A 27,434-nucleotide genomic window follows, 5' to 3' on the forward strand; every position below is an offset into this window, starting at 1 on the left:
CATTCCCAATATCTGTCTTCCACTGATCTCTCAGAAGAAATCCTCAGTGCTTTGTCTTTCAGTCTGTTACAAAGGGAATTCAGTCTTGTCCCGGAGCTTGTTTGAGCTGGTGAGCTACGAGGATGTGATCAGTCGACTGTGAACAGTCCCGAGCCCTGCCGTGCTGACCTTGGCTCCAAGCCAGCCGCTGTATCCTGGGCAGCTGTGGCTGTAGGCTGGCGGTCTGACAGTCAGGGCTGTGCCCACCGCCACCGCACGACAACCCCCACTTCCCCAGTGCCCTGGCCCAACTTGATAATCGACCCCACACACATCCATCATGACCATATCATCGCTTCCCTAGCTGCCACATGCAGCCACACGTTCACCTGGGATGCAGCACTGAGTGTGGAAAAGATGACTTCTCAAACACTGCAGCGCTGAGTGATTGGGGGACGAGGCGTGAGCTCCAGCCTACCCGTCGCTACAGTGATCTGACAGTTATTTAGCCAGTAGTGCTAACGTAGCCCCGTGGCAGCGATGACAGCATGTGTTAGTGTCTTGGACAGATGTAGGCCACCAGTGTTTGGGAATGATGAAGGATCTATGATTGATGATCTAACGGTCAGAGGAGCAAACACTGTGTAGTTGCATTAACACACACACACACACACAGGATTGACCATTAGCCCCCTACCTCTTTTTTCTTTCCCTTCTCTACCAGGCTAGCCTTTTCCTGCTTCACAGTGGCAATCATAACAATCAAAAAATAATTGTTTGTGAAGAATTGCTTGAGACAGAAGAGAGGAAGTATTTTTTCTCGCTTAGCTGCTTATGTGTAAGTCTGTATTTGTATGTGTGTGTTTGTTTGTGTGTGTGCGTGTGTGTTAGGGTCTTTTCATAACTGAAAGTCTGAGCCAGTGTTCATGTTTTTGTAACACTATATGTTTGATCCATTTAGTTTTGGTTTAGCATTACAAAACGTGATCGCACTAAAGTAACTTACATGACATACCTTCGTCCTGTCGTCATCACCTGCGTGGGCGGCATTTCTCCATACTTGACATTGATTTTTTTTGTATACAGGCGTTTGTCTGATGCTAGCGTGTTGTCAATTTGGTGGCTAGCCTTCCTTCGCCTTGGAAAAAAATGAATGTCATCATAATAACACTATAATAATAATATTATTGAGGCATTACTTTATCTTCAGGTGGCATTGCTCTCACAACCTCTCATATCCTCTCTCTGATCCTCTCCAAAAATACCTGGAAAGTCTCAGCTTATTTTTTCTTTCCAGTTGACTTTTTATAACGCTGTCCGACCATATTTCATTTAAAAACTTGGTCTCCTCTTCTTCCCGTGTGCCACCGTGGCTCATTTTTTATTTTCCCAGTTCTGACGATATCCTGCTGTGTTCAAAAAAGTTTGAACCATCCAGAAAATGTTTTCACACTAGAAATAAATCAAACCATGGTTCAGTTTGATCTGCCCAAGACCGCCTCTTTTCGTCCGACCAAAGTTCGGCTGTTTGGTCCAGACCTTTAATTTTGGTTCGGATCAAGCTGAAAAGTCTGGAAGTCCAGACCAGAGGAGGTAGGTTTGAAAGGGCCCCCTGTTCGCTCGAGGCTCTCATGAGGCTGTTGTTGTTATTGAGTCTGTTCATGGTGTGATTAACAGTGTGTGCGGCCTGGCAGGAGCACAATAGGGAATCTCTGAGGATTCCCTCAACACAGCGCAACACTCCACTGCCTTTGAAATTACTCCATCACCATCCACTCACAAAAAAAAGATGGATAATAAGATTTACTTTTTTTTTTTACTGTATGTTGAATGCAAAGGGTACGAGTTGGTGAAAATAGCTCTATAGAAATGCAAGCCCACTGCTGCTCAGTCCCTCTGGTGTGAGTTAATGTAGTTTGGGGAAATGTATTTGACTGGAGCACAGGAGGATTTTCACAGGGCTTGGGATTAGCACTGTAACGGAGTATCTTTTATTACCTGGGACCCCGAGTTTTCAAAAACCATACTGTGACCGATATTTAGACCTAAGCCCCTGAAGCTGATAACTGTCATGAAAAGGCACTGTAAAGCTGCAGGTGAAAAAGGCAATTTTTTTAAGCTGCAGGTACCTGGGAATGATTTAGGATTGCATCTCTCTGTTTCTTTTTCTTCTATTAAACAACACCTTCTCCTGAAGTGCAGGCATGCAATGTTATATAAACCTGTTATCACATAGATAAAGAAGTAGAATTAAAAAGAAAACTCAAAAATAGACATAAATAAATAGATGTTGTTTAGGGTTAGGGTGAAAGTGAAAGTTCATTTCTGTATGTTACCCTATTTTGAATGACTGAAATACACAGTTTTGTTGTTTTTTTGGTAACAAAGATAAAGAAAATACAAATTTTTAAATGTATACATATGTGGTTGTCCTATGAGAGCAGAAGCAATCTTTTCATTCATTGGCACCCTGAAAAAATGTTCAAATGTCAACAAGCCATAACAAACATTAAGTCAACAATTAAAATTTAGAATTCAAATAAGAGACATGGATCCAGTAGTAAATAGTAAGAACTGGAGTATTCCAGCAGTAAATGCAATTTAATACAACAATAACTTCAATCAGATCTGACTGTAGAAGGTATGAGTGTAGTCAGTGGTGTACTCGAATAAAACTTTAAAATCCAGTTTCAAATCCTGTCAGTCTATCTTTTCATACTAGCCATTAAGAGATTTCTTCATAAACCCCTTATAATGTAAGTGAAACAAAATCCTTCTTTTGTGAAGAAATGTTTTTATTATTTTTTCCAACTGTCCAAATTAGTCAAATAAAGTCAATATATTTAAAAATAGTCATTTTACTGACAAATTGTTGCTGTTCTCCTTCTACAGTTGAACAGGAAAATACTGCAGACACACAATGAGGGATTTTTTTTAACAATAAAGACTCACTGTGGAAGGTATTCACTTGATTGGACAAACGCAGACTGCTAAAGCCTCATATTATAATAATAATAATAAACAGTGAGCAAAACTAATATAATTCATATGGGTACCTGACTATTGTTTTGAGACAGACTTAAATAAATTGTAAACCTATTCCTTTGAATCTACAGCATAAAATAACTTGATCAGCAATAAGGCCTTTTTTACTGTCTCAAGAGCCCAGTTTAAAAAAAAGAAGAAGACAGTAATGTGAGTTTTGCAACAAATGACAACTTATTGTCAATTAGCTGTTTAGTACTTATACAGCAGTTGTAAAATTTGACCTAAAAGCAGCCTCATGAAGGTATAAAAATATTCTTTTCTTTTAACATGCAAAGGATTAAACATTTGATTTTACTGAGTTAAGTTTGGTGGATTAGACACGCTCAGGTTTGTTTGGGGATATGATGGATTAAAGAAATAAAAAGGCATATAAAGGGGGTAGTTTTCACATCAACAACTCATGACTGATGTTTAATGAGGAAAAACAAAGCAAACCGCATAATTTTTGTTTCCTTTAGAAGTTCACTGCCCCAGTGAACACATGTATCTCTGTGGCAAATAATTTGGTTATAAAAGTGAATGTATTATGGATTTTTCATTCTATTCTTACAGTTAAAATGTCAATAAAAATGTCAGAATCAGCTTTTCTTTTCATCCTTTCTCATTTTTCCCCCCCATGCACAAGAGAGTGGACGGTTTATTTGCATAACCGACCAGTTTTGCTCTTTCTCTCCTCGTTAGTAGTACGCCAGAACACTCAATCTGTGTAGTTGCCCAATAACATGCTTAATATTCTGATCTCTTCCCCCAGGATTTTGCAGACAGCCCTCATTACGGCGATCATTTGAGTGACAGTCGATTAGTGTCCCATGAAGGATTGTCCCCAACACCTTTTATGAACTCGAACATAATGGGTAAGTAAGTGATTCTCTTCAACTCACTCCTTACATGCCCTTTGGTCATGGAAAGACATCCTGTAAAAAAAAATTTGCCTGATTGAGGTTAAGGCATCTGGAGGTAGCAGCACTGCCAGGCTACAGGCCTATTTTTTCCATCTCCTGCTGTCTTTATTTCCTCCTTTAATCCCCCTCCCCTTTCTGTATCTCCCTCTTCCTCCTCCTGTGATGACCCTCCCCCAGGCTAGAAGTCACGCCATCAGTACAGCTTTCCATCATAAGAAGCTGTCTCCTAACCGTCACATCCACCCTCAGCAACTTACACTGGCAGCAGGGTGGTGGGTTAAACACACAGTTGAATCAAAGATCATCTTGCAGATGTATCAAAAATTTTGAATTTATTGTCGATTATTAAATGTTGTAAATTACATTTTTGGGGTTTGTCAAATATAGAGCTGCAATTTTGAGTCATTTTTAAAAAAAGAAAAAAGATATACTCGTTTCTTTAGTCGTCTTGTAGAGTTATGGACTTTTGATTGAGATAAAACAAGAATTTTAACTTTGAGCTTTGGGAAACCATGATCTAGATTTTCTTTTACCATTGTCTGACATAATCAAGAAAATAATCAACAGATTAATCTGTAATGAAAATAATCTTTCGTTGTAGCCCAAGTTGAATCATTGCTCCCTTGATTGGATCACCATGCGGTTTTCTGATTTATGGCTGGCAAATCCAACAAGCTTTTTGGGTAAAGATAAAAACAAAACAATTATAATCACTATGAAATACACCCTTTTCAAACACACACTGTATTATTGACTTATGATATGTTGATCCATTATAAAAATGAAAAGCTGTGTGTAATCCAGCGCTTTGGCCTGGCATCGATGTGATGTGTAACCACTGGACAGTTTTATGGCCAACTACATCTTAGCTCATTATGTAATAGCCCTGGAGACTGGTTTCCAAGCAAAGTGATTAGTTCACAAATGGTTGCTGCTGAATTGAAACAAAATGTTATCTTTAATTGTAATTGATCACATGACTATTTCATACATACAGAGTATCTCTTCCCCGTTTCGACTGTTACTTTCTGTAGATTTTAATTGAGGGACTGATAGCCAGGACTTGAGAAAATCATTTTATTTATGTGCTGTTTATATGTTTTATTGAGAGGCCAAAGTCTCTTTAAAACACAGTTTCAGAATGGTAAAAGCTTTATTCTATTTGTAAAAACGCAGTAAAGGCAGATTTCACTGTTTTTCCCCCCATATGTATAAACTTTAGACCATGCAGGAATAGATGAAAAAAATCTGCCTTTGTTGCATTTTCATAACTAGAATAAAGCTTTCAAAAATCTGAAACTGTGTTTTAGATTTCAGCCTCTTTGAGATAATCCAGTCCAGATTTAGCTATAGTGGCTTTCTATCTGGACCTGGTCTAATGTGGTCTACATATGAAAAAAAAAAGAAAAGTGAAATCTGCCTTTATTGCATTTTCACAAATAGGTTTGTTATTTTGTCACAAATTAAATAAAGGTTTTACAAATTTGAAAGTCTGTCTCAGAAAACAGTACGGCTCTACCTAATGACTAACATGCTATTATAACAGTAAGAAGAGGAACAAACGGAGGACCGGTCGCTCAACAATTTAAGTTCAGGTTCCCTTAAATTTCCATCTGCTGATGCTGTTTGTGTTTCATTTTTATTTTTTTGAAGTTCCGCACCCACGAAAAAATGCTCAATGAGCTGATTTTAGAGTGTGCACGCGACGTTCCTGGACTCAGGCATGTGCATCCACAGAAGCAGGCTGTGTGCTCCTCCGTGGAGATGACATTGTGCGGTTAAAAAATAATAAACAAATTTGAAGTGGAGGGGATACAAACTGTATTTTGGAAAGTGGGGACTGACATGTCCCCCCTGTCCCAAGTGGAAATTACACCCCAGCTTGTAGGTAGGACTTTTTTTTTAACTGATAATTTCTCATGTAGTAGTGATAATAATAGTTGAGTTGAGTCAGTCTCTACACTGTCTTATATTGCTGAATGGGCTGTTTGAAGTCAGGCGGCATCTCAGCATTTTCTTGTTGTTGGTTCCTGAACTTTTGAGTTCACCAAATAATCATAACAATAAGACAATAAGTCTTAATTTTTCTCTAAATTTGGTTGACTAAGACAGCGTTCAGACCAGTAAAGCACTGTGTGGATAACAAAACTAGATCACTGTGTAACGTGAATGCTGTAATTGTTTACTTCACAATCATCGCAAAGGAGGATGAAATGATTGTTGGCTTATGGAAAAAGGAAAACAAGACAGATGCTAAAATTAAAGACAAGATGGGTAAAAGAAGGTAAAAAATCTTTATCTCACTGACGTCCTCGACCACTAAGTTGGACAGAATGCTACCGTTAAGTATAGATATACGTCTAAAGCAAACTGTGTGAGACAAACTTTGTGTTATAATCGGCTTCAAAATGGTCAACAAAGTAAAGGTAGCCAACGGTCAGCTCGGTGTGTCAGCGTCCTTAGGAACTCTAAATGTTTCCTGCCTCTGGTTCAATGTATTGTTCCTGATGGGAAGTGCCCACTTCATAACCCTAATGACTTACTTTACATGTTTACATGGATATGTTTAACGCAGTAGATCTAAAACCGGCTTTGTATAAAAAAAAAAAACTGATAAGAAATGATAAGAAGTTCATCAGTAATCCTTCTCCTCTCAGCAACTCAGCAGGCAGTCATACAACTATTTTCATCAAGATCTAATTTATTTTCATTTAAGGTTGTCTAGAGTTTGAACATAGTGGACAAAGTCAACCTGGTAGTCTGGTAAAAAAAGGTCAAGACGTTGAATTGATTCTTAAGAATTAAATTAGAAAAATAAACCACTCCATGTTGATACCAGTGATCATCCAACTGCAACACTGTGGAGTAAGCAGCCGCTGCCTTCAGCATGTGTCCACCAAATGTGAAAATAGTAATAATGCAGATCAAAGAAACCAAAGGCAACCAGTAACTAATTTCATATTTTATTGTGTTATTACTTTGTACATTATGATTTGCATATGTTGGTCTGCATGTGCTCAGAAGATGGTACTTGTGCAATAACACATGAACAAGTAAAAAACAACTTTACGAGCGTTTTAAATGTAGTTGTCTCATTCACATACATTTATAGTTTCTACTTCAGAATGAAGTCGTTGTTTAACCTCCAGCTCACCCTCAGAAATGTAAACATATTAATGTCTGGACGTCTGTGCTGCTAAAACATTCCTATGAGGGCCACCACTCAACAACTGGAATAACACATGTAACCCGATTATAAAAACACTGGAAAAAATAGATACTCTGTGTAGTTTTGTGCTATTGCACAACTAATTCTATGTGATTTGAGGTGCAGTCTATTCTCATATGCATTAATAAACATGAACGGCGTGACTGTGACCAGTAATCCCTTTTACGCTGCGGGATATTGAAAAGCATTAATCAGGTCAGTTTGTATGTAGCTATAGTGTAAATATTTAACTGTTAAGATACATTTTGATTAGAAAAGGCCAGCTATTGGTTTTGTGGATTTCAAGGAGTGAGTTATTTGGCGTTTATAAACAAAGATTATACAGTCATGGTGGGTATTAGAAGGTTGGAGAGGACGGTTTGTTCTGTTTTATTTATATATTTGGTAAATCACTACATGTGAATTAAATATTGCGGTATTGATAGAAGTCCTTTTTTTTTTTTTTTACACTTAACTTGCAGTTATAACAACTGAATAGTTAGCTGATTTACAGGTTTTTGTTATGTAAACATAAGCCACATTTTCTTTGCTCAGTAACACAAACCATGCCTCTAATAATTGATTTAAAAACAGAGATGGAGTAGACTGTTTCCACTGAACTTGTGCTACGCTCTCACAGGACGAGTGTATGTGTTTGACGCTGAAGAATGGGAGTCTGGATGAATGCCGGAGAGCCACTGACTGCTTAACGATGACAATGTTTTCCTCAGGGGGCGACTCCCATGTTAGTACAGACAATGGATCAGCTGCTCCAGACCTCACGTGCATTTAAGCCCCACCCTCTTGTGCTGCAATCCTCTTACTAACCTGCATGTCAGCTGCATGCTGCCTGATAGGTGGCAGCCACATTGTTCGTGCTCACAACACTATAGACAAACTTTTTCAGTCTGAGCCATGTGAGTCCCTCTGACTCAACTCAGCTCGTCACATGCACTCCAAGAGGCGGCAGTCGTAGAGTCTACTGACATATCATTCAAAGAGATTAGCAGTTATACAGTTTTAGTTTCCTATGGCTGAACTTGTCTCACCTCTAGTATTGATTGTCACCCAGATGTACTGCACATCTGCTGAACACTGAATTACGATGGATGGAAAAATGTGACCGTGTGATGAATGCAGCTTTCAGCATAAGATATATTTTCATACCCTGGTGTATATAAGTATGTCTGCTCACATATAGCTACAAAAACACTTTGCTACTTGTGCACTTGCACTCATGCAGTCATATATTCTTTGCCCCACTCTTCCCTATGAACACTTAAAAAGCACTATTTTACAAAGGAGTACACGCACGTGTGCATACAGATAGGTTTCAGGTTTTTACTGATGTTTTAGCCTGTAGTCAATTTCACTGGCGTATCTCTGTGTAATTGTAGGACATCACAGATTAGCCAGCATATCAAAATTGTCATTTTGTTGTTCCTAATGACAAGATGTTCGCTAATGACTTGAAACCATGATTGGATTAGACTCCATCACAAAACAATAAATGTATGAACCTTTAACCATTCTGGATTAAAAAAAAAAAAAAAGTACATATTTGTTATTACTGACGCTCTCATGGTCATCCGCAGCTGATGAGTTCAATGAATGAAAGTCACTGAACCTCACTTCCTGCTCTGTATGTAGAAATGCTTGACTTGAGGTCTTCTGCAGGTCTCGTAGTGAAGGGTTGGCTCTCTTTGCTTTGCTCTAATTGTTTAGCCACAGGGATAGCCAACAGTTCATAGCCCTCACAAGGAATGGTTAGATCTAATTACCTGCTGAGATTTTTTCTTGTGGTGTCAGCTAAATGAGGGGAAGTCAGTGGGGGAGGTTGATTTCAAGCAATCTGGGCAATTACCACAGGCGATGAGCTACAACTGAAAGAGCTGCACTCTGCTCCCTCTTTTCACGTGAATTTGTGATTGAATGTGTGTGTGTGTGTGTGTACGCTGCTTAATGTTTGCTTTTTGTCATTATTTACTTAATGGACTGATCTTGTAAAAGCTTTTTGATGACCTCAGATGATATTTTACAGCTCTTGTGCTAATTTGAGTTGATGAAGCTCGTCACAGCAGTCATCGGTCACAATATGTGGCCCTTTATGGGAATAAAGAAAGTTAGCAGATAATACCTTACAGAGGTATAATTGAGATAAGAAATGATAAGAAATTACTCCTGACTGTTACTGTTTCATTTATTTTTAAGTCTAAAATGATATGTTAATGCATATATGTTTCAATTCAATCTTTGATCATAGGCATACCCTCTGTGTAGTAATCTAACCTTTATTGGACAACTCAAAAACGGAAATTAGGTGATTTATCTTCGTGTTAAGAATGGCACTGAGGCTTAAACTGGATTTATACAGTACTTGTACATTAAGGAGTTACACCTTACCTGCTTAGAGGTACAACGTAGCTGACGTGGGCCTCCTCAAAAATGTAACTTCACATCGGAGCTAAGGTTAAAGTTTCTGATGTCCTTGGACATTATTGAGACTGAAAACAGACTCTCTAATCTTTAGACATACATGTTACACTGCAGACCCTCCATTCACCACGATTGCTACATTGAATGAATGAAAGAATATAAACACAGTCATTGCACAGCGGTAGTCTCTGATCTAGTAATGAGACATGCAGATGTAACGTTATAAGTAATCTGGATGTAAAGCCAGTTCTGTACGTATGTGTGTTACCCAGAAGCACTCTGTATCCATAGTAAAAATTAGGGATGTCCGATAATATCAGCCCTCCGATATTATCGGCCAATATTTACTTAAAAATGTAATATCGGGAAGTATCGGTATTGGGTTTTTATAACCGATGTTTGTTCTGTAGGCTTCAGCATTTCCGAGTCTGCATGAACGCAGCATGGGACGTTTACCAGACGTGCTTGATGACGTATAACAACAACAACACGCTAGCTAACCGTGGCTAAAAAAGTTAATAGTGTCCACCGCCATGTACACAAACACACAAACCAGAAACGAGGTTTACCTCCTCGTTGTCCTTTTCTCTGTTATTTTTTGGCAAGTCGCCTCTGTGATGCCACCGTCAGAGTCCGGTGGGTCTTATCTGGGTCCTACTCTGCTTAAGACACAACAGCTGAGAAGACCGAGTGAGAGGACGTTTCTGAAAAGGTCCCGCCTCCAGAAACGGTGCTTATATCTGTGGTTTGGAACTATTTCCAAGTCTGTCCTACGGATAGTAAATTTGCAATTTGCAATGACTGCAAAGCAGCATAATAAATATGGCAGTGCCATATTGACACTTTTTTCCATAATTTAAGTTGAAGTTGTTCTCTTATTTTGCACAGACAGTGTTTACATTTGGAAAGCCATGTTGCATTTATGTATGCATCCAGTGGGGCATCGCAATAAAATTAGGCATAATGCGTTAATTCCACAATAGGAGATATGTTATGTTGTTACCTAACAGTTTTGGTATAAAAAGCCTGCATATATCGGCATCGGGTGATATCGGTATTGGAATTTAAGAGTTGGACAATATCGGAATATCGGATATCAGCAGAAAAGTCAATATTGAGCATCCCTAGTAAAAATGTAAACATAGATACTATGGGGATTATAATTGAATTGAATTGAATTGAATACCTTTATTGTCATTGCAGGACAGTACAACGAAATTCAAGTGCTCGTTCCCTTTGTAGCAGGGGAAAACATTAAAAAAACATTAAAACAACAACATTCGTCCATTAAAAAATAAAAAAAATTAAATATATATATATATATATATATACATATATTAATTTAATATTATATAATTAAAACATGAAACAGCCTGATCATGTATGTGATGCCAACAGGTGAAATCTGACATTTAACTGTAAAAACATGTCTAATGCAGACCCCCCCGCCCCCAATCTGTGTTGGTTTTGCTGTCTCTGTCCCATCACGTACAAATACAAACATACAAATTCAAGTCCTCACCAAGAGCTTAAACCACTCTCCTGTCTGATTCATGCATTATTATGCCTGTGATTATTGAGATGAAGCACAATTGCTTATACATTACTCAGTACCTCTGTATGCCCTTTAAAAACATTTTTATTAGTTTAAAAAATATAAGCAGGTAATTTTTCCCTTTAGATTTGTATTAAAACAAAGTTAGGTTTTTACGTTGGCTCTCATTTTGTAACTGCGTTGATGACTGATTTTACATCAGTTCTTTCCGGCCATGTGCCTTAGGGCGTGAGGTCACAACTGCTGAATTGTAAATTTCATACTCACGTTTCTCCGGTGTGCATCATACGTACAGCTTTGGCTTTGCATAAAAACTAATCAGCTTAATTCTGTCATCGACACACGCAGACAACCACATGCATCCCGTTCCAACATGTGACCTTAATGTGACTACTTGAGTGTGAGTGTGTGTAGATTTTGTCTGACAGACCTGAGTACATCATCGCCAGCATCCTCCCACTGCAGGCAGCAGCTGAATTTCAATGTGCAGGTGCCTGTCACTCATGGCTGACAGTGGAGACTATCCCTGCATTAAATCCTTTTTAAGATTACATGTTTATTATACAGAAAGTAATGATAGACTATTATTATTTTGTTAATTGCATATTAAAGGTATATTACTTCAGTTAATATATATTAATATAATATTAATCAGGTGACATTTTCAGTTGCGTTTTTTCTTTCCTCTTGTGAGGTTATTTCACTGATATTACAGTTTAAAGATACAAAAACTGCATCATGGTGCTCTGCTGCATTGGATAGTGTTTTGCACTAGAAAATAATTAATATCTTTCACTCTTTTCATTTGTGAAAAGGTCCTGAATGCTTTTTCTAAAGTATCAAATCCAACGTCACACTGTCATCCCAGGTGTGTTTTTACTGGGGCAGGTGTCATGTGCTAATGCTGAGTCCCTTGGGAGACCCTCCTCAGACCCTGGCTGTGATTGTGGCCAGGTGCTGTTCAGGTGTGTGCTCAGTTTCCACTGCGGTGTGGGTCACAGGTGTTGCCGGTGCCTCTCCCTCTCCCCACTCATACATACACACACACATACTGTACACATACAGTACTCAGTGCAAGCTTTCACAGTCAGAGCTAAAGACAATTTAACTCATGTTAAACATTGTTTTAGCAGGAATCACTATCAGAAGTGATAACTGCAAAATATATATATTTCTACTGTTTATATGACAAGAACAGAGAGCAGAGCAGGGAAGGGAAGATGAGATGTGGTGCACTACAGTTTATCGGATGTAGCCGGTCATTATGCAGAGCTGCAGGGTGTGCTTATCTATTACTGCGGTCAGTGGAGCATGAAGAGCTGAAGACGAGCTGAAAGGGTGCAAATCCCTTTTCTCCATCTCCATGCCGCCCACATCTCCCCACCTCAGCCCTCCCCGCCCCCCATGCTTCTCTCAGCCCATCTTGGCCCCTGCCTTGCCTTCCTTAGGCCCTGGCCCCCAGCATGCGGCTGGCAAGGCTGCCCAGCTGCATAGGATCAGCTGTAGTCTCAGTAGGCCTGAAGGGCTGTCTCTCTAAAGAGGAAAGAAGAGCTGGGGTACGACCAAGGTATGATGACATAACGAGGCTCGAGGAAGCAGCTGCAGGGGTCAGAGTGCCACAATTGTATTTATAATCAGTGCAAAGGTGCCATGTAGACTGTTTCAGTCACTTCACTGCATTTTATATGAGAGAAAGCTTGTTATCTATGTTAAAGTGGCACGGACATTTTGTTTGGTATAAGAGCCAAAGATACTTTTGCATAATTGCATATATGTGTCAGAAGATGTTTGCACAACAAAAAGAGTCAAATGTTGTCTTTAAAAAACTTTTTCTGGTGAAAATACAGTTTTTAAATAGTGGTTAAAAATACATTTTGATAAAACCAAATTCTATCACTAAGATCCAGTGCGCTTACTGACCTTCTTGTTTATCACAGATATCTGTCTTCCTTTCTCTCTCCTCCCCTTCCCCCATTCTCTAATTTCTCTCGCCTCACGCTGCCTGCAGCAGATGCCAAGAAGAATGTTAGAGATTATTGAATACAAGTGCAAAGCTAAAAAGGAAATGATTCATTCAGAAGAATTACTGTTAGTGGAACAATTAAAGTCTCCTGACTTCAGTACGTGGTGTTTCCATTGCCAATAGCATTGAACATCTTATTGTGTAGCTTTGATATACACCAAAACAAGCCAGTGACCATTGAGTCTTTTTATCTAGTGGCTGTTATCTACAATACAGAAACCTTTATTTATTGTAACTGTGCCAGATCAAGAACTGTATAAAGTATACAAACCTTTTTCTGTATGCAACTCAGTGTTAAATTGGATGGCCCGACACATTTTCCAGACACACGCTCCACACATAGCAAACATATGTTTAACTGATATATACACAGTTTTTGTTGTTTTTGTTGTTGTTGTTGTTTTTTTTTACTTTTTCTGCTTCCTTTTAGATTGACTAATGTTGTCTTGAGAGCATTAGAGCTAAGCTACAATTGTATCTAATTGAGACCAACTTGAAAAAATAGTTCACTGCGCATAATCTAATGTGTCATTTGGGCATTCATAGTCTTTTTCCTTCTAAAGAAAAAATGTGTTGGTTTTTGTGTAACTGAAAAAAACTGCGATACTCACATTTTCATAATCAAACATGCTCTTCTTTCCTCACACATACGATGTCTCTGTCTGGGAAAGAATGGGCACATAATGGGTTAATCAATATATCTGGGACCCATTCATGTTCCACTTCTACTCAACCCCCAGTAACTTGGGTTGGTGGGTGGTGTGATTTCTGAAATGATAATTTCAGAAAGTGCAATATATGGAGATGTGAGATGGTTGTGTTGAACCTAAACTTAGTGTATGGATTAAGAATGTAGGGATCTGCTCTCTCTGCTTGGTGGTTTAAATTTCTTAGACCCTCCTTTATTTCTTTTTCTTTAAACACAGTAACTCTACCACTAGAAAATGGAAAATCCATGAAATTGCCAATTCCTGCACACACTTATCACCTCTGCACTGATTTATTAAAAAGTGTCAATGTTTCGGTCACAAGGACCTTTCTCAAGACATCTGTCTGAGCCTTTCTCAACACATCTCTCTTGAGAAAGGTCCTTCTGATCAAGACATTGAAACTTTTTAATAAATCAGTGCAGAGGTGATGAGTGTGTGTGCGAATTTACTTTTTTGCTTTGGAAGTGGATCTTCGGGTGTAATGATTCCCAGCACCTCAGGAGAGACCAAATGAATGTGTTACCTTCTACTCTGTCGCATGAAATTGCCCTGATTCCTTCACATCAGTCACTAGAACATTGCCAGGTTTTAGGTGAACATTATAAAGTTTTCCTCACTTAAAACAGCTAATTTTAAAATACATCATAGGTTGAGTCCTTGTTGAGATGAACTAAGCAATCCTGACTCACTGTTCCTGCTAGATGTTAAACTCTCTCTCTGCCCACCGCTCATGACCTCCCTAGCCAACATATTTTGACGGAAACAGTACATGTTGACCTAGTGGCCAAACTGTGGAATTACAACTTCCAGTTCGGAAACAAGCCCAAAAAGCAATTTTCCCACACACAATCATGGGAAAAGTAACAGCTGTAAAATGGTGGATGACTTGTTTTACTATCAGAATTTGATCCATTCAGTCTGATCACATGTCGTCAACTGTTTTACCCCATTCAAATTAGTATTTTCTCATTTGGCAATTTTTTTTTACAAAGGGAAGTGGCGTTTTTAGCTTCATGTGCCGTTGAGCTACTTTCATAGGCATGAACGGGGCTCCACCTTTGAATCTGTATCCAGTTTTCTTTATACACCCATGTGCTAGGCCTATAAACTTGAAAGTTCATGACTGACTGAGTGATGAAGTTACACCATTTGTTGGCCGAATGCCATGTGACTAAATGATGAATTGCTGCCACTTCCAGTATCCGTTTCAGATTGAAAACCCTCTAGCCTTTCATAAAGCCATATTCAAGGCTTTGACCTAGTCTTGTTTCCACAGTCACAACTGCTTGCCCAGGCATCCTGTGTCCATGCTGGGTGTGCTGGCAAACAAAACACTAGATAATGTTACACTATCCTCTTGTTGAACTGTAGTGGATTGTGATTGGTTGATAAAATGCAAACATTTGTTTCGCCTTTACTCCCACTTGCCAAAATGCCTGACATTTTCTCCTGTGCTGGCAGAGCCCCGAGAGTGTGAAGTGTGGGAAGTGTGGAGAGAATCATGCTCCATGGAACTTTTTCTTTATTTGCCAGGAATATGGGGGTGGGAAGGGTAATTTAAAAAAATTTTTTTTAAATCAACAAAACTCGTTGAAACGACTTCTACAGTTTTTGCCTACAATACCATCCACACGGAGAGCGCTCATCAAAAGATGTACGCCCTTCAGGCTGGGTTTTTGTTTTATTTAGTGCAGGCTTGTGTTCTTAAACTGAAGACTGCTCAGGGTTTGCAGGGGTTTTCTGTGTAAGGAAATATGCCCACAGTGCTTGGAGCTGGATCAGCATTCCTAACCCATGTGTGTATCCTTCCTTGTCCTTCACCTCGGCTCTCTGTTGTTTCACTGTTCAACAGTTGTTTGGCATCTAATACCAAACTTCGACACATACTTTGATGTTTCACATTGTCTTAATTCAAATATCCAACTGGGGCACATTTCTTCAGCTTGTTAAATGTGTTCTTGTTTCCCAGGACGGCCCTCTCTCACCCTGACGGGGAGCTCACATATGAATGTGTCATGCAGAGGAACATGTTAGTGTCCCTGTCGAAACAGCTTCCATTACAGTGTTGGTGTTCACATGGTGGGAGATGTTATTAGGGAGCTCATCGCCTCTCTCCTCTGAGAGAATGGATGTGTGATTATGAAGTCATCAGCCATGAACCAGTGAGGCTGCGGAGAAGCACCCCTCCTCATGGGTCCTCAGGGTGCCATTGATTGGTGACCATGTGTTTGTGCCTGATAGACTGTGAAATGGTGTGTTGCTGCACGGCTGTGTCACACCTGTGTCCCACCAAGGTGATTGATTGGTTTGGTCATGTGGAATGTTCCCATCTGGTCCGCAGTAATGCATTTTTTTCCTCATTTGTGAATTACAAGCACTGGCAGGAGAATAGTTGGGCTTGGAAAAAAGGCAAAGGCCAAGCGAAAACATTTTCCCCTTTCCACCTCCCCTTTTTCCTTTTTACCCAGTTAGAAAAAATTCAAATACACTGAGCGGTGGCACCTGATTATCCCAGGAGGGGATGAATACAATCAGGAAATCCACATCTCCTCGCTCACACAGAGATGGATTTTAAGTAGAAAATAAACTGTTTTGCTAGTGCGAAGGGCAGCAGCTCCTGATTTAAAAAATGCAGTAAAACGAGGGGAGGGATATCTTTGATCTTGCCGAGAATTTAGACACATTTTCTTGATTAACAACCATTTCTGGATTTCTGGCCTAATCTAGAAGCCATGGCGGTAAGCTTTTATTTCCCCAAGCCTAATGTGCTATTTTGTTCCTCATTCCTGCATCCCTCCTGGTTTGATTTCTCTTAATCCCGGTCCCTCTCCTTTAATTGATCTATTCATTCCACCTAATGGCTAATTACACATCAGGCTGCATGAGCAGATGCATTTATCATCATAGTACGTAATAATCAGTGACATTTCAACAAAGAAAAAAAAATGCAAATAAGGACTCATTAACATTTGCTCTTGCTGTTTTGAATAATGCCACTGCTGACAAGGCTGTATGCAGAAATTGATGTTGAGCTCAGGGCAAGGGAGACATGTTTCCTGAGTGTTTTGTGGCTCTACCGTGTTTTCTGCTAGCGTCCTACTGTTGTTGCTGATGCTGGGCTGCACATAATCTTCCTCTCAGCCAGGGAGGAAGCTGATTTGGTACTCTTCCTCCCCTCCCTGTTTCCTCATCCCCACTCACCTAACTTGCAGCCCAGCCAGCTTTTTTTTTACTGTCAAACAGAACCTGGTGGAAGCATCAAACAGCTTTGACCGGATGGATGTAGACAAACTCTTGGGAGAGGGAAACAAAAAGAGGCATTTTAAAAGATATTAGGGATTTAAGAGAGCCCAGCATTTATATTTTTTGAGGCAAAAAAATGTTTGCATTTATATTCGAATGATAGTGGAAACAGGTATAACAATCCTTTTTTTGTTTTTATCACACTTCTAATTTTAGGATATTAAAGTGTTGAAATATGTGTTCTTCAATAAACTGTTGTAGTGAGGGAGGGTTCCCATACGTCTACCAGAGCACGGGCGACTGCACTGACCACTCAGCCAAAGGGCTCAGCTCTGCCAGACACACAGACCTGCAGCTATTTATACATCCGTGACACAGAGACAGACAGCAGAGCGGAGCGGAGCAGAGAGACAGAGACAGCGATGTAGCCTTGCTATGCTACAAGTCCAGACCTGTATGCTGTTATTTGACCCCCCCCAAATAAATATTTGTAAAAACCCACCATTTTTGCCTTTTCAAATACTATATTCAGATTTGTCTTTATCTCGTCTCTTGTTGCCAGAAGAACATATAAGGAACCACAGAGCCTGATTAACTTAGATTCAAAGGCACCCAGAGAGGCAAGAACTCACTACAGACTACAGTTATTGTCGTATTCATATAATGTTGCAGAATCAGGTTTTAATGCTTTACTCCTTTTCTTGGAAATCAAAATAAACAAACAGTATTTAGATCTTCATAAAAGTTCATAGAAACATTGTTTATGCCGTGATTTTGTCCTACCATGGGTCCAACATTTAGAAAATGGTCTATTAACTTGATAGGAGTGTTTTGTGGTTTGGTGCCATGGAAGTCATCACATGGGAATATGAGCACGGACACAAAGACACCAACAGCAAACACATGTGTGCTCTGAGAAAAAAACAAACCCAAGTGAGCTGGCGTGTGATAACTTCATTTGGTTTCTGCATTAACAACATTTCCTCATCCTGTATTATGTGTTTGTTTTCACGGTGTTGGCTTTCCTCGGAGCAAGGAAAATGCACTCGTTTTCTGGACAAGAAAAAAAGGCCCTTGGAATGCATCTGAGAGGCAGTGAAGCACGCTCACTAATTGGCTGTTTTTGTGGCAAGGGTTTTTGAATTGATCCCCAGAGACGCTTAGGTCACTACCTCTCACATTATCAAAATAAGGGGCTCAACACAGAGCCACACTGTGCTGTACTGCAGCCCTTTGATCAATAAGGAGGCTCACTATCAACGACTGCCCGGCCTGCCTTTTCCTTTTGTAGGATTTCATCACCTGATGTTGTTAATTTGCCCCTCCACTCAGTGTCTAAGTAAAGTCAGTGTGTCGGGTTAGAGAGTTTTAGTTAATTTTAAAAAAAATAAAAAAGTAATTTATGAGTTGAAGTTTTAGTCACTTTTGCAAATTGATCAAATAATTTGGTTAATTCAATTAAATATTTTTAACAATTCAAAAATATGTTGTATACCCTGTCTAAAAGACTTATCTTAATTGTTAGTTAGCTAAACAGATGTTGCTTTTTAACTAATTTACCCAATTAGTTCACAACAGTTTTTTTTTTTTAGAGGGATGATATTTCCAAAGTGTACCAGTACTTTTTGGGTGCTTGATGGATGGGTGTGTGGGTTGTTTTGTATATTTTAATTGAGTCGATGCTATTACTAAGTTGAACCTATCAGCAAAGTGCATTGATTACACAGTGTTGTTGAGAAGATGATCACTGAAGCGGTCTGACATTCCTCTTATTTTACACTGTGGAGAGCAGTCCAAGAATCAAGCTTTTATCTGTAAGTTTGCTGGTTTAAATCATGTAATAGCAGGAACAGCTGGGTAAAGAAAGTAGAAAAGAAACAGCCCTTATGTTTTAAAATAAGGAATTCAAAGTCTGCTTCAGTAAAGTGCCTAACTCCCATTTTGTGGATTGTAGCTGAGTAATGGCCAACCGTGTAAAGGAGACCAATAACCTAAATTGATAATGACAAAACTATGCTCTTCCTTGGCTGCAATGGGAGACCTTGCAAGAAGAACAAGATATCAGTGTAACACTTGTAAAGTTTGGACTGTATGGCAGAAAGGGTGGAAACAAGCTACTCCTGATAAAAGACACATGACAATAGCCTCGAGCGTGGAAAAAAACCAACAAAGAGACTGAAAGCAAAGATTCTGGGGTCTGGCGAAACAATAGTTGAACTCTAATACAAAGTGCTATATTTAGTAGAGACTGGGCACAGCGCATCACTCTGATGACAAAGTACTTGCTGCAAACTGTGACAGTACTATAGCAGATACTGGCAATTTATTAAGGATATCCTGCTTCATAATGACACGCTAACCTACAGTTAAATCCAGACTGGAGTGCCTTCACAACAAGTATATGAAAGTCCTTGAGTGGCACAGTTACAGCAATTCTTGAATACCTTTAAAATCAGTTGAATTATCATGATAGCTGTTCACAGGTACTCAACAGTTTGACCTACTCAGTGCATTTCTACTACTTACAGTGGGAGATAATACTTCAATGTGCAAAGCTGATACAGATGTAGGCAAGAACACCCAAAGCTATGACTGCTGTCAGAAGTGTTTTTACAATGTGTGGACTTGGAGTATTTCAGGCTTTTAATAAGATCTATCCACTGTGTTGAAAAAATCGTGAGGAATTCGAACACATTTGTGTTTTATATTGATGTTGCATTTTGGGATGTAGCTTGACTTTGCACAACTTTTATTATGTGAATCCAGTTGGCAAATTCTAAGTGGTTACAAGGCTGCGGGATTTTATGTTTTGACTGTTATAAACTGTTAATGAGCAGTTAGTCCAGCTGATCAACAGTCTCAGTTTAAGAATAACTAAAATACCGCGCTGAAATGACTTGATGACTTGATGAGCTGATGAGGAATAGTAACCGTGGACATAACTGAAACTAAATAATGTAACTAATATGTATTGATAAAGCAAAGCAGGGGTGTCAGTATTTCTTTTTTGCCCGTGTTAACATGTCTGCCAGGAAACATTTTGTTGAGTATAGATTCTCCTTCGCAGTAAAATGCTTCAACAGCCATTGTCACACCTTCACACCTCTGTTATATTCTAACAAGCTCCTTCACTGGATATTATAATGGATATTTGGTTCCTCATGAGATTGATTTTTCATTGCATTATTGATATACTGTGTGATGGCAGTCTGCATACTTAAATTTGTATTATTGATGGTTATGGCAGTAATTAGAACGTCTTTACTCATTGCATTTTGCATTTAGTATCTCTTGCATCTGTGCTGTTTTAAGGCACATAATTAATTTCACTTCCTATCAGTCACTGCTCTTTAGACTCATTAGTTGGCCTGTAACACACACACACACACACACACACACACACACACACACACACACACACACACACACACACACACACACACACACACACACACACACACACACACACACAAGAAATAATAACAATATTAGTGTTGCTCTACTTGTGAGGCTGTGATCACTCAGGTTTGTCCAGGAAGGGAAAACGAAGCCTGTTTAATAACAGGATTGTAACTCATCTGTCTTTGATTGATAAATCTTGTTTCAAACTTGCGTAGTTCATTCAGGGAGCTCAAATTTAACATTGTGTTCTGTTTATTTATTGGGAAAGAGTTTCTGGTACAGTGGCCTGTTTTCCTCAGAGGGAGTTACAGCACACAGCATGTGTGTCACACAGGACATTGTGTCACTGCATGATAAGCGTACATTTTATTCAGCTAATTTAAGCTCCTGACTTTGGAGCTGGCCAACCCAGCAATATTTAACACTTCATATATCACTTTGTTCTACTTTACTTCAGCATGCATCATAAATATGCAGTCTACTGAAATGTGAACTGCAATTCAGCCACATAGTTCCAAACTGTAAATGTTACTGAATTTTTATCAGCAGGGCTTGTTTTTGAGTTGTTGCTCGATTTTACAAAGAGAAATTCCTCAAGAAGCTGCGCAGGAATTTAAACTGTGTCTATGTGAAGCTCTAAAGTGGTGATCATATTTTTGTCAGATTGTTTCTTTAAACTTTGTTCTACCTGCTAAAGAGAGGAAAACACCTACTGGTAGTTTTTGTAGTTGGCTTTCAGAGGAAAATGGAGGAAATCAGATGAGTAACTGATCAAGGCAGCTGACTAGATATCACAGGTCCAAGAGCAGAGATGGAATACAGGATCCAGATAAGTGGTCAGTGACTTCATCTTCAGTCTAACTAAGAGACCTGTTCATCCGTGACCTCTATGCACGGTACTGAAGTTAATCCCCAAGTATGCTGCCACGTGGCCGGTCCCCTGAGCGCTGCTGCATCCTTCTCCTCTTGCTATTGATTTGTCATGGTAGGTGTGGGAGGTGGGGGGGGGGGCAGACTTTGTCCTTTGATTGGATACTTTGACCTTGTACATTGTTATAAACTCAAGTTATTGTTTCCTCATCTTTTTATTCACATATATCAATAAATACATTAAACAGAACTGTATTGCATAGTAGGTATTATAATAAATAACATGATGGGATTAATTACAATTTGGAGACAATTTCCTCCTGACACTCACTGCTAAAAAAAAACAGGCTTCTATGTTGTTGAAAGACAGCTGCTTTTAAATTATAGCAATACAGTGATATTGATCTATCTTCTACACTGAATGGACTACATTACCTTTAGCGTCTGTTCCTCACAATTATAATTTGAGTTCATTTGTTATTTCTGCCTCCTCTATCAGTTCTGTCTGTCAAATTTCAGATGAGTGCTGTGAGCTTTGTTGTATGAAGCAAATCAGACCAGTTTCAAGTAGAGGAACATATGTAGTTCATTCTGTCCTTTAAAGACAAACAATTATTTCTTATCTTATGAGGTAAAGAGAGGTTTATTGAACAGTGAATACTTAAATGTAAAGGAATTAATTGCAGAAAAAAACACTACAGTTCATTCTTCATTCAAGCAATCTGGGTGTAAAGTTTTAAGGGTATTTATCCAGAGGCATTCTCATTTCAATAGAGATGTTTTAATATCACCACCTTTGCGACTGAGTTTTACTTTTTCAACACTAGTGTATTTTAAGTCTTCAATTTTATATCCTACGTTGGTGCTGATTAAGTCTCTTTTTTTAAACTGAATACTGTATATCCCTTATGTGTGTATATATATATATATAAACTTATATACACGGTCACCCATAAAGTTGGAATAAAATATTTTTTACCTCTTTCCTTGAAATGATTGTGAAAATGTGATTTATTCTTGATAGATAAAGTGTAAATATTCTCAAAATTGTATTGATCAATCTCATTGCACCTGGTCAAAGGTGATTACTGATGTGTATAAATAGAAAATAAAAAGAGGAATGTGTCTGACAACAAAATTATTCCAACTTTATGGGCGACCGTGTATATATATATATATATGAGCCGAGGATCCAGAGCATCTTAGTAGACTCTCTGTTGCCTGGCTCTGAAGTATCTGGGGAGCTGTGTGGTTACTTCTCCGTGTCTAAGCGTGGACTGACAGCATGTATTCACAAACATATCTATCTGCCCTGATGGGGCCTGAAACTACAACACTGACCATCAATTATTCACATCAGACACAGTGTGCGTGACAAAACACATGCTGCCAATAAATATTTTACTGTGAACTTGACCAGAGCTTTTCCTCAGAAGACATTTTAGAAATGATAATGCATTTCCTTAAAACCCCCGTTAGACATTTAGACAGGTGACTGAAAATAAAGAAATAAAAATTGTGTGTGAAAAGAGATGTTTCATCCTCCTCCTGTGATAGTAAACGTTGGTGGTAACCGACAACTTAATCCTATTTCTTTTTGCAAGAGCGATGGCTCAGAACTGTATCACATTATTGTTACAAGAGAAGCAGCTTTGCCTGTTAAACCATTTTCCCTGATTTCTTCAGCTCTCTTAGTCTCTGGAGACAGTCTGCACAGATGCAGTACAACCGTCTCCTGCAGGACTGCTCAGATAAGCACAAGTGAATTCTCTTAGATTTGCCTCCGTTCACCTGTGCTTGTGAAAGCAATGTTCAGATCAGTCATTGTGTAACAAAAGATCCAGGCTATGGAAGTTTTTAACAAAAAAAAAAATCACTGTTTCCCCAGAGTGAACAGAATTTAGCTCCAGCGCTTGTGTCTGTGCTCATAATATTTGGACGTCTGACAAAAATAATGTATGATGCTGTTAAAGTTATTCATCATTCTCCCAAAGGAGCTCTCATTTGTTTGTTTGTTTGTTTGTTTGGTTGTTTGTTTGTTTTTCCAGGGGAGTGAAACTGCTGAGTGTGGATATTGTGATGTGTGTGATTCATGTGTGTTGTGTGCTGTAAATTTTATCTCTCCCCCGATGGCTGCTCGGGAGCCTTACTTTGAGGTGTGCACACTGGAAGTGACACTGATAAAAAGACTCTTGCTTACAATTATTACTCTATCAGTAAAAACATATGCTTTGCATACACAAAAGTGACTTTGCAGACTTTCAGGGTTTGTGTCTTTGTCTTTTAAGGGTTTTATCCCTACAAAGAACCATTCTGCTACAGCTATGAGAACTATGAAAGTCCCATTTGTCTAAACTACCAAATGTCTGTTTAATAATTTCATATATTTATTAATATTTATCATATTGTAACAGGACCTGATGGAGCTCCATATATATGAGTTAATCGATATAATTGTTAATAGGAAATTGACAAATCTATAGGCATGTAAGTGTACTACAACATGTTGTAGTAATAAGAATTTGAAACATTAATTACAGTTTACACTGGTTTAGATCATTGTTTAAAATAATTTAATTGTATTGTAAACATAAAGTAGTATAAAAATCAAATCATCTTAAGGTCCTGCTCAATATTCAGCACCTTATAACTTGGTTGTGTAATTCTTACAGTTTTTTTTCTTTAAAAAGTCCATGTTAAATTATGTAAGAAACATTTACAGTGATAAAGTTGTAACTATCAATACATGCAGTTGTTCTTAACATGCGATCATGTAGACATCGTACTGGCTGCCGTAGACTAGATTTTAGAGAAGTTGTGATTATAAGACTGGTGGCTTCAATCACTAAATTGTCAGGTACAGCATGTGGAAAAGCAACTTGTAACTGTCTCCACGCTCAGTTACTGCTGGGACTTACACATTTAACTCCTCCCATGTGGCTTTTTATCGATTGGCTGTAAAAGTGTGTTGTAAAAATGTGGTTTTACACAGTGTGAGGGTTTGGTACTAATGTTACAATGATTCTCCATAACTTTTGCATTGCAGTGAGTCTGATAATAAACCAATTTGGAACAACTGCATACAACTCATTGTCAGTTAAGAACATATTAGTTTCCAGGTTTCATTAAAAATAATGACTACTCTTTGTTTTTCCAGGTAAATCAGAGAGAGCTTCATTTCAAGGCTATGGGAGGGATCCTGCGGCACCTGGCTGCCAGGTGAGTTTCTTATCAGCTGTTGATACTCAACAGATTTCTATCAAATTAGACACAGATACTCTGACTAAAGTCAGCTTCTATATTCACTAGTTCCAGTAAAACCATATACCATGAAAAAAGTCAGATGACAGTGTCTGAATGGCTTTTGATAATCTTATTCATGCAGAAATGTATCAGAAAGGAGAGGCAACAAGGTTGACTGCTTTGAGCTGGCGGGGGTGAGAGGTTTAGGCCAACCCATTATCGCTAACTTCTCTGCTAACCCCGTTCACTTTTCCAGCGGTTGGGCAAACGACAGATGCGACTTTTCTCGGTCTTGCGAGGCTGCAGCATTTATAAGCTGACACTGTAGCTTATACTGTACGTTTACTACCAGATTGAAAACTTACAGCTATCCATTCCCTCTGCTCTGCGCGCATTCACCATCACTTCTCTGCTGCACACTCTCTGCATTCGCTCAATCACACACATTACACATTGCCCTATTCCCTAAAGCTGCTATGTTACTCTTGTAACAGTATCTTTCATTTAGATGTAATTTTAAGAATAAGGAGAGGGAGGATTTTAGGATTTGAAGCTCAAGTTGATGACTGTAAACAATTCCCCAGTAATGTTACATACAGTGACAATCATTACTAGCCCATTTATATTAATGATTGTGTGAAATTTTAGCGGCTCCTAATTCTGCAGTGGCACACCTCCACATGAATACAGGGGAACACTTAAGTAAAGCCATTTTAGAGTTAAGATGATGAAACCAGGTGAGAGTTGGGGAATTTGTTCAGACCTGCAGCTGTAGAGACATTTTTCACGATTGATGGATACTCTTTGATAAAAGAAAACAGACAGAAAGATTAAAAAGCCATTTATTTCCTCAGGAAATCTATCAACATTATATCATGAGTTTTTAATAACTACTGGAGTGCTAACAAGACATGTATGTTAAATATTTTTTTTTATGTTTTAATGTTAGAATTCACAGCCCAAAATATGAGCCTTTCAGCTGGTGTTTTGTCAACTGGTTAATCCATATAATTAAATAAGATAATTGATCTCATGATCTACTTGCCACATGGCTACTTGGCAGTTGCTCGATATGGCACTTGACCTCTGAGGCTCAGAAAAGAGCCCTGCTGTGATATCCATTCAGACTTTTTTGTTCATTCTGCCTGTCAGAGCTTAGGTGCAAATAATTTTGTTAACATTGCGAACCAGAATTTTTGAACATTTGTTGATGACACACAGTTATACTGTATTCAATCCAACAACACCAGCAGTCCCGATAATCTGTTTGCCTGCTTCAGTGATATTAAATGTTGGAGTAATTTTTGATGCTCAAATGAAAAAAGGTTGACCAGTTGAGCTTCTTTGAACAAAAAAAAAAAAGACTGGTGATTCTTGTTTCTCACTGATCTACATAAGATCATACAGGCATTTTTTTTCCTTCCTGGACTACTGCAGTACACTTCATGCCAGCATCAGTCAGAGCTCACTTTACCGACTCCAACTGGTACAGAGCGCTGCTGCCTGGATCTTAACTGGCACTAAGAGATACGAACATATTACTCCTGTACTTGCCAATTTACACTGGCTGCCTGCTCTGTTCTGTATTGATTTTAAAATTCTACTTATCACTTTTAAGGAATTAAATGGCCTCATTCTAAATTACTTCGAGGACTTATTGACTCCCGATGTACCTGGGTGTTCACTTAGATCATTGGATAGGGCTCGGCTGGTTATTCCCAGATCTCACCTAGTGACCAATGGTGACCGGTCCTTCGCTGTTAGAGCCAGGCTGCCTATCAAGATCAGAGAGGCGACATCTGTAATATCTTTAAAATCTCTTCTTAAAACATTTTTGTGTAGCTTAGTACTTTAATTGCATAATCATATAATCATATATATTCTCTTATCAATTGTGAGAGGAAAAGCACCATTTGATTACTGAGTAAATGAAACTAATTCAGAGGTGTGCGTGGGTCAGAAATTATTTCAAGTATTCAAATGTACACGACTTGTTAGTGGTTTCTTCCTGAGAGCAAGTGTAAAAAAAGGCCAGACTGCTGCAGGGATTCAGTATCATCAAACAAAGGCAGAAGCAGAGGTGCATCTGCTGTCAGCGCTGTGGCATCTGTGACAGATTGTCATTTTACAGAACCTGGTTTTTTCTTTTTGGATTACGAGTGTGCCATGTTGTCTCTGACAGTTTTGCTGACCTACTTTTTAAATCAGAGATATAAAATATATCTAAAATATATATAAAATACAGCAATATCTGCACTATCTTCAGTTTATTTTGAGTTGTTTCCAGTGTGGTAGCACCAGTTGTCAATCAGAATCAAAGGTCTGTTTTAAACATCTGTTAGAAAGGTTACAGTGGTCACTGTGTCGATCCTCAGCCTGCAGAGGGGATTCCAGCAGGCACATGATTCAAGTTTACAAGCCAGCTATTACACATTGCTCTGAGTTGTACTCGCTCACGTGATTCCTGCCCTGCTGTGTTTAAGGTCTGCAGCCTATTACTCTAATTAGACCAAGCTCTTAATTGGTCTCTTGATCCAGTTTGTTGGGGTGGAAGAGGTCAAAAAGATATTGGTGATAGGATGACATGGTAAGCTCTCAAACGTTAACACAGTGACACAGAATAAACAGGAGTTAAAACCGGTGTTAACCTCGTTAACTTCAGCTGGGTGACGAGCAAGACACAGGAGCTTATATTGGGTCTTGAGGAGTTGTAGCATTGATTTGTCACTGACAAATAATCTAAACTGTACACACATAGCACTGTTTGCTGCTATACTTCTAACTTCATACTATTTGCTCTGGTCATCACAGCCTC

At 38.8% G+C, this 27,434-nt stretch overlaps 1 protein-coding gene across 1 annotated transcript in view; it reads left to right on the forward strand.

The window, feature by feature from the left end:
• The window catches only part of tcf12 (transcription factor 12), an 80,992-nt gene that overhangs the window by 16,064 nt on the left and 37,494 nt on the right, over positions 1–27,434 (forward strand). Inside the window, exons 5-6 of the mRNA XM_062422390.1 lie at positions 3,779–3,881; positions 24,534–24,595. Of these exons, the coding sequence (XP_062278374.1) occupies positions 3,779–3,881; positions 24,534–24,595 (165 nt within the window). The remainder of the gene's footprint in view (positions 1–3,778; positions 3,882–24,533; positions 24,596–27,434) is intronic.

This window comes from Scomber scombrus, chromosome 1, assembly GCF_963691925.1.
Source record: "Scomber scombrus chromosome 1, fScoSco1.1, whole genome shotgun sequence".
In the NCBI taxonomy this organism is placed as follows: domain Eukaryota; kingdom Metazoa; phylum Chordata; class Actinopteri; order Scombriformes; family Scombridae; genus Scomber; species Scomber scombrus.